At 46.7% G+C, this 8,523-nt stretch overlaps 1 protein-coding gene across 1 annotated transcript in view; it reads left to right on the top strand.

The window, feature by feature from the left end:
- Positions 1-8,523, top strand: part of FSHB (follicle stimulating hormone subunit beta) — a 28,957-nt gene that overhangs the window by 18,919 nt on the left and 1,515 nt on the right. Inside the window, exon 2 of the mRNA XM_088470480.1 lies at positions 5,552-5,705. Coding sequence (XP_088326606.1) covers positions 5,553-5,705 — 153 coding nt within the window. The 5' untranslated portion in view covers position 5,552. The remainder of the gene's footprint in view (positions 1-5,551; positions 5,706-8,523) is intronic.

The raw sequence follows: 8,523 nt of genomic DNA on the forward strand, positions 1-8,523 counted from the left end.
GTCCGTTTAGCGCATGCGCACTGCCCCAACATCGACCCGTTTGCGAGCGCTCGCAAGCGGGTCTGAATCAGGCCCCAAGTTCCCCTACCACTGGAGTACAAAAGTATTCTGAGAAAGGAATGGAACTAAAAAATATATAATATACTGATTCATTAAAATAAAAAAAAAACTGAAAAAAACATGTGTAGGTGGGAACATACCATATATGCTAATAGGCTACAAAAGAATTTGAAATCAACCATATTATAGAAAACTTAAGAGAAACTTTAGGTAACGTGATTCAAAAAAATAGATTTTACAGCATGCTGTATATGACACCAATAAATCATATCACAAGTCATGTACTTTATGTTCCAACAGCAGCCATCATTTGAGAAATGCAGTGTCATAGGCCGAACAGGTCCCATGAATGGATATCAGAGTATTAGTATGCTGAGTATCTTTCTGCCTCCCACAGTTGGTACAAGCACCAATGTAATGGGCATTCCCTCCTGCTGTGAAGCAGGCTATAAGGGAGTTTCACTGAGCAAGCAGCCCCAGGGCACATGAGCAAGTGGTGCTGGACCTGTGCTACCTTTACACGACAAGGAAGAAACCCTGCTGCTGTAAACATTGTAACTAATCATCACCCGTCCCCATGACTGCTCAATGAGCACCAGGAGGAAGTCACTCACCTCGGAATGCTGCAGAGCTTGGTCTCTTCCAGATAGTGAAAGACATGGGCAGGCAGTGCACTAGTGGTGGGCAGGCAGTTGAAGCTCCCTGGTGGACAGAGCAGCTGACTACCCTACACGGTTGCTGCTATTTCCTATGTGGCTAAAGGACCTCTGTGATGTACCCACCACGTGACCGCTGCAGGAGGCTGGACTGCTCCTGTGTTAGCATCCATGTGGGCATAGTGGGGGAATAAATATTTGTGGCGAGCGCATCGAGCCACCGTGCCCGAAGCGTGGCGAGCGTAGCGAGCCCGCGAGGAGACACTTTTGGTCCCCCGTTAGCATCCCCGCCCCTCCCCCTTTCAGGCCGGGTAACGTGGGTGTGACGTCACAGGTCCATCAGCGCTGTATAGTCTAGACCTAACCCTGACTACACGAAGCAGAGCTCACATGGGAGGCAGCTGCAGCACCCAGGGGGCAGGTCATTGTGCTACACTGCTGCTGAAAGCAGCCTTGGGATAGGCTGTACATTGCCTTGTTCTAATTGGTCTGTTAATCCGGGGGATTTTTTTTCTTTTCCGGGGCAACAGGAGACTCTACTGGGAACCGGGAGTCTCCTGCAGGATTCGGGAGGGTAGGCAACTATGCCTTCATCCAGGGCAGTTTCTAGCCAATCTGGCTCCCAGTGCGAGCATTCAAAATGCGCCCCCCCCGTTATAATATTTTCACTAAAACTGTCAAAAGCTTTTAGTTGCGTGTGCGTGTGTCTGTATATATATATATATATATATATATATATAAATATAAATATATATATATATATATATACACTAGGGATGTGCAGGCTCGGATAGGTTCGAGTTTGCACGTGGAGTTCGGATTTTTCCCTCCAAAAAAACGGAACTCAGAACGAGGCAAAACGTCATCTTACATGGACGAACATCATCATTCCTGGACAAAAGACCAGGAATGATGATGTTCGTCCATGTAAGATGACGTTTTGCCTCGTTCTGAGTTCCGTTTTTTTGGAGGGAAAAATCCGAACTCCACGTGCAAACTCGAACCTATCCGAGCCTGCACATCCCTAATATACACACACACACACATACACTGTGGTTGAAGTGGATATTTTCATGTAGGAGTATAGAGAACTAATATGTGTGCACGCAGAAGGTGCACTCCCAAAAAAATGGTCGTGGTCACAAGACATAAGGGGCATGTGTCATGAGGGGTTTGGCCATGCAAAAAAGAAGTTCCCACAGCTATTCAATTGTTTCTCCTGCGCCCAACACTAAGTTGGGAAATGCCGGTTAGCGCACTTTGAGCCAGATGTTTAAGTGTGCATTTTCCAACTGAAGTGCTGCGATGTTGTCAGCGCCGTGCTAAACTGAAAAACAGCATCGCGTCCAGCACTTTAATTGGATTTTTGCTCGCATGATCAGGAGGGTGCAAGCATAAATCCTTTAGTTGTACTAAAAGCACAGGACGAGCACACCTCTACCTGGCAGGCGGCGGAGGTACAATTCCGGACTCTGCATCATGTACTGGACATTGCAGAGACCTACTGGCGGGGGACAGGCACCAAGTGCCCTGCACGGGCAGGCGGGCACCCGACACACGCAAGAGGCCGGGCGGTGGTTCAGAGGTTGTGTGCCATTATCTTATTCTGCTCATCCCCTTCCTTTAGCCGACTTCCATATACCCCAACACATTAACTAATTCCTCCCACCTTTTCCATTATCCAAGTCGTCCGAGTCCTCTCATTCCGCTCCACCACCTGTCTCTATTTATCTCCCTTCAAAACCTGACAGATCAAACAGCCTCCATTATCTGGCTCCTCTCACCATGACTTCCTCACTCCCCACTCACTCCACTGATTCCTCCCATCCCCGTCCCTCACCTGACACTTCCACCCCGTCCCTCACCTGACACTTCCAGCCCCCTCCCTCACCAGACACTAACAGCCCCCTCCCTCACCAGACACTACCAGCCCCCTCCCTCACCAGACACTACCAGCCCCCTCCCTCACCAGACACTACCAGCCTCCTCCCTCACCAGACACTACCAGCCTCCTCCCTCACCAGACACTACCAGCCTCCTCCCTCACCAGACACTACCAGCCTCCTCCCTCACCAGACACTACCAGCCCCCTCCCTCACCAGACACTACCAGCCCCCTCCCTCACCAGACACTACCAGCCCCCTCCCTCACCAGACACTACCAGCCCCCTCCCTCACCAGACACTACCAGCCCCCTCCCTCACCAGACACTACCATCCCCCTCCCTCACCAGACACTACCACCCCCCTCCCTCACCTGACACTTCCTTCTGTAAGGAGACAGCGTGGGTGAGGCTACGGCGGCACTTCCTCCTCCTCCGGTTGTAGGTAACCAAGTTAAAACATCTTCCTCCGCTCCTCACTGACACGCGAGCGCGCATGGTCTGACGTCGTCGTCACCGCGCGCTCGTGCACCAGACACCAGAGGGTTGATTCGATTGGTGCTACACAGGGAAGGCAGAGCTACATACTGTGAAGGTTCTCTCCGCTCCCTGTTAGTCTGAGCAGCATTACCGCCGCCCTGATTCCCGGCCAATACAGCTGCAAAATGGCGGCCGAGGCAGTTTCGCCTAAGCAGAAGAGGTCAGGGCGGAGCGCCCCGTGCGATTGCACGGGTCGCCCGCCCCTAGAAACGGCCCTGCCTTCATCCAAGCGTAAAAATGTATTTGCTCCTTGTTCTGCAACTGCTTCTGGTTAACATCTTTTGAAATGTGATGTATGTACAGGTATGGAATCTTATATTCAGAGCATTAGGGGTAAATTTACTAAAAGTAAAATCCACCAAAATAGAACCAACAGGGGCGTTTTAGGAGAGGAGGGGACCCGTGTGCACTCCTCGTGCGGGGCCCCCTCCTCTCTCCCTGGTGGCTGGCAGCCGACTGACGCAGCTGGCCAGCCACCGGAGCATTAGTAGATTCCGGGCCCGGAGTCTACTGCGCATGCGCAGAACACCGAAAAATGGCCGCGGTGGCCATTTTTCAGGTGTTCTGAGCAGCAGTGACACCCGACACGGGACCTTAGACAGGTACGTTTTAAAAAAATATGGGTGCCGTAGTGTGTGCGGTGCCCCCCTGGACCCGGGGGCCCATTATAGATACGCCACTGAGAACCAACATCCCCACAAAATCTGGTAAATATCAGACAGGAGGTATGGGCCAGAGATGTCTACTTGGGACAAATGTCAGGATACTGTTGTGCAGTTACAAAATAAAAACAACACATAAACTAATGACCCTCAGCACCGTTCCATGGCTACAATATCTATTAAGCATGATTTGCGTAGGCTGCAAATGTCCATTTCTTCCTCAAGGTTGGAGTGTCTAGCCAGGCACTAATCCTTCCATCAGCCAAACCCAGATCTGTTACAGTTCCTGATAAATCCTCAAGGTGAGAGTTGTGTATAAAAGTGATTCCCCCCTTGTTCTCAGTGTCCAGCAGCTGCTAGCGCAAGACTGAAGGTAATGTAGCAAATCTGCTTTACTGACTGTAGATCTCATGCATCCACGTGTGTCAGCAATGAATCAATCACCTATGTGGGGAAGTGATATATTTATCTCCTATTAGTGTCATTTACAGTTTTATAAAATAATTGCAGAAGAAAGTCTCGCTGCGCGTGTGTGAGCTAAAGTTTGAGACGGCTTTTGCAAAGTGTTCGTAATGTCTTGTGAAGATCATTGCGATCCATGGGTGTTAATGGGTGAAGCCCAGGACTTACTCGAGGAGTCAATCTGCGGCTGTTGTTGCATCCATGATGGTGTGACCCCCAGCGGATATACTCATAACGCAGAAAAGGAAAGCTGGTGTAGCAGCATTTGCTCGGTCCGTTGCAAGTGGTGAGGCTGTTACCAGAAATTAGCATATTTACGCACTAAGGGGCATATTTAATTAGGTGCGAAAAGTCCCGTACTTATCGCATGCCGGACTTTTTTCGCCGACATCGCTGGTTTTCCATGCGAAAAAGTATCGCGCTCGTCCCAGGTTATTCTCGTACTCAATTAGAAATCGGCGAAAACGGGACCCAGCTGTCAGATTTGGGGAGATCAGCCTGACACCCTCCAAAAGATGCACTGACATTGGGGATCACTATAGATCCCCCTGAATAGGCCTGCTAAAGGTATTTAGGGTACGTAAATGCTCTCAATAGCTGCTAATTAACATCTTTGCAGAAGTGGTGAAGAATATCATTTAGCAGGTATTTTGCAGAAAATAAGTAGTCCCAGCAAATTTGGGGTACATAAAAATGGGTGCTAGTATATTGTAAAGTTGCTAAAGTGAAGTTTAAAAAAAATGTAAAAAAACACCTGGCGCAAGCACCTGCAATTTTGGGGACCCCCCTGGTGTCTATTTTTAAGTTTGTCCCCCAACTTTGCACGTTTTCGCCCCACTTTTCAAAGTCATTTTTTGGGGTGTTCTTAAGTATTTTTTAAACTTATTTTGACACAGTTTACCTTTGGGGGGCTGTCCCAATGGTGCAGGGTGGTTTCCCGCAAGTTTGCACCCCAAAACCCGAATTCTGCACTTTTTTTTACAACTTTCACAGGCCAATCTTTTTCGCCTATTCTAATACATTGACTTTCCACACCGGCAAAAAGTCTTTGGAATTGACCCGGGGATAAGTTTTATCACCTGGCAAAATGACGTCACCGGCGATACTTTTCTGCAGAAACTGACTTTTCACACCTAATTGAATATGCCGCTATAGGCTGCATGAGAAATCACAGCTGCGAATGTCCTAGTGTACAACGCCCATTGCATCAGGCTCATTCTTAGATATGAAATGTTGTGTATAACTTTTTAAATATTTAGTTTAGAACTATTTGGTGCCATATCTCAACAGAATGGAGAAGTTATTCCTGTACGTTCTGTGTTGGAAGATAATTCTTTGCGCCACCTGTGAGCTTTCTAATATTACCATAGTGCTGGAGAAGGAGGAATGCGGCACCTGCATGTCAGTAAACGTAACGTGGTGCTCGGGATACTGCCAGACAAAGGTGAGTGGGGGAAATCATCACCGCTTTCATAAAACTCATTAGGCTGCTCATTAGTACTCATTCAGCTGAAGGTTGGGCAAAATGTAACCCAACCCAAATGCCAACAACTGACATTGTGGGGTCTATTTACTAAACAGTGTTAGGAGACAGAGGGAAAAGTGATAAGGTGCCAGCCAATCAACTCCCAACTGTCATTTTTCAAACACAGCCTGTGAGATGGCATGTAGGAGCTGATTGGCTGGCTCCTTATCACATGTCACTCTTGGGTCTATTTACTAAGCAGTGTTAGGAGACAGAGTGAAAAGTGATAAGAAAGTTATAAGGTGCCAGCCAATCAGCTCCCAACTGCCATTTTTCAAACACAGCCTGTGAGATGGCAGTTAGGAGCTGTCTCCTAACACTGCTTAGTAAATAGACCCCTAAACCTCTATGTAGCAATTACTTTATATGGTCTACATACAGTAGCTTATGTAAATGTGATCAGTGCTATTTTATAAATGGGAAAATATGTCTGCTTTTTGGGGGTCTATTCATTAATATTCCTGAAGGTACTGCACAATATTTATTTCTGACTCTCCACAATTTGCCATGGAAGATGCAGATTTTCAGAGCCATTGGCTCTGAAAAGAACGTGATAAGGTGCCAGCCAATCACCTCCCAACTGTCATCTCACAGGCCGTGCTTGAAAAATGACAGTTGGGAGCTGATTGGCTGCCACCTTATCACTTTCTTATCACTTTTCACTCTCTCTCCTAACACTGCTTAGTAAATAGACCCCTAATAACTTATTTTAGAAATACTGTTATAATGAGAGAGAGTATATGGCAGAGGTTAAATGATAAGTTAAGTGGCTAACATCATTTAGACAAATAAGCAAAGAGAAGTTGGCTCAAGTAAGTTAATCAGTTTCTTGCTCTGACAGTGTTCCCCAAATTTGGTCTCAAAGCCCCCTAGCAGTCTGGGTTTTAAGAATATCCATACTTGAGCACAGATGATTAAATCAAAATGGTTGCAATACTAATGAAATCACCTGTGCTCAAGCATGGATAGCCTTCAGCCCTGACTGTTAGAAGGCTCTGAGGACTATGGGGGATATTTATCAAATCTTCGAGGGAGATAAAGTGAAGAGAAAAAAAGTACCAACCAATTAGCTGCTAACTGTCATTTGTCAAACACAACCTGTAAAGTGACAGTTAGGAGCTGATTGGTTGGTACTTTATCTCCACTTCATCTGTCTCCAAGGTTTGATACATCTCCCCCTATATTTGGGAAACACTGCTCTATAAGACGAGTCAAAGGAATGGACAAAGTATTATCAAACTTGAAATAGTTGTATAGCAACGATGTATCTGACAGTGCCATGTAGTATAAGCAATAGAGAGGGATGTGACCGTAACAAGGAATGTATAAATAACTACTCATTTACGTTTAGAATTTGGGGAACATGATCTTTTCATTTAAAAACAAATATACTGCATATGAGATGTATTTTATGGAAATCTGAAAGATAAGCCTGCAGAGATCATTATCATTACGTCTAATGAAGTTACCCAGGATTCCGGTTCCTCACCAATACTTCCATCGTAGCCATATCTGCATTTCAGCCTTACATTGTCATCCGTTATCATCATAGCTGGTGTTTAGTTTTTCAGCATAGGCATCATGTACATACAAGGGAAATACTGGCAGATCTAATTATCAGATTACTTTGTAAATGCTCTATAGTTTCTGATTAATGTTCTTTGTAGCTGCTGGTAGCATTATTTGCAAGATACCGATTGGAGACAGATAAGCAAGCACTCCGTTTAGTTGAAAAGAGAGATCAGAGAGGACTTCTGCTACGCAGGTTTGGGGGATAGAATGAAAATGAAATTAGGCCGACAAAAGTTTATTTTTATTCTAACACTCTTTGAACAGCCAAAAATCTGCTTGTATGGACTGTATGTACGGGGCTTAAGTAATTGCCTGCAAGCTGCGGGCATGGGTGCAATTCTGGCAAGTTAGCACGTATTATTAAAGTGGCAATATTTTAAAAGGCAAGACCTACCTTATTTACCTTTTAAATGATTGCCACTTTAAAAATGATGGGCTAACTCATCTGCAAATTGCAGGCAATTACATAAGCCCCTGTATCAGTGGTTTCCAAACTGGGTGCCACGGCACCCCAACATTTGCAGGGGTGACACGGGTTGGTGGTCCAGGACCGAATCAAACCATTTATGAAAAAATAAAATATGTGGGCAGACAGAAGTGCAGCCCTGTCCACCCACTGACCCGTAAGGATGACTGATTCACATAATTTACTTAATTTAATCATTTTTGCAAAATTTCTTAATAAGAAACATTTGGCCTAGGGATACAGGGCCTGATTCATGTTCAGACGGTATTTATTGCACAGCCGCAAGGAAGCAGCTTTGCAATACAGTCCAGCAGTGGCGGATCTTGCCTAAGGGCTGCGAGGCTGCAGCCCCCCAGTAAAATCCTCCACTGTTCAGTGAGCCAGTGCAGTCCGTGAATGCACTGGCTTCACTGTGACTGGAGGTGGCTTCCTATTGGAAGCGCCACCTGCCAGTCACGTTGAAGACAGGCAGCCAGGGGGGAGGTGTCTCCTCCCCCTGGGACTGCCAGTCCGGGCTGCGATCAGCAGAGAACGACTTCCAGTGGAACCCGCTGCTCTGCCTTTCGGGAAGCCCTACAGGGTTTCTCAGGGCTGCAAACAAAGCGTGCACATGAGGGACTCAGGCCAGCAGCCCCCTCAGGTAAGAGGGCAGGAGCCGCTGCCGCCGTCCGGCGAACATTATAATACTGCAGGAGGCAT

This window comes from Taudactylus pleione, unplaced genomic scaffold, assembly GCF_031769625.1.
Source record: "Taudactylus pleione unplaced genomic scaffold, aTauple2 ptg000100l, whole genome shotgun sequence".
Taxonomy (NCBI): domain Eukaryota; kingdom Metazoa; phylum Chordata; class Amphibia; order Anura; family Myobatrachidae; genus Taudactylus; species Taudactylus pleione.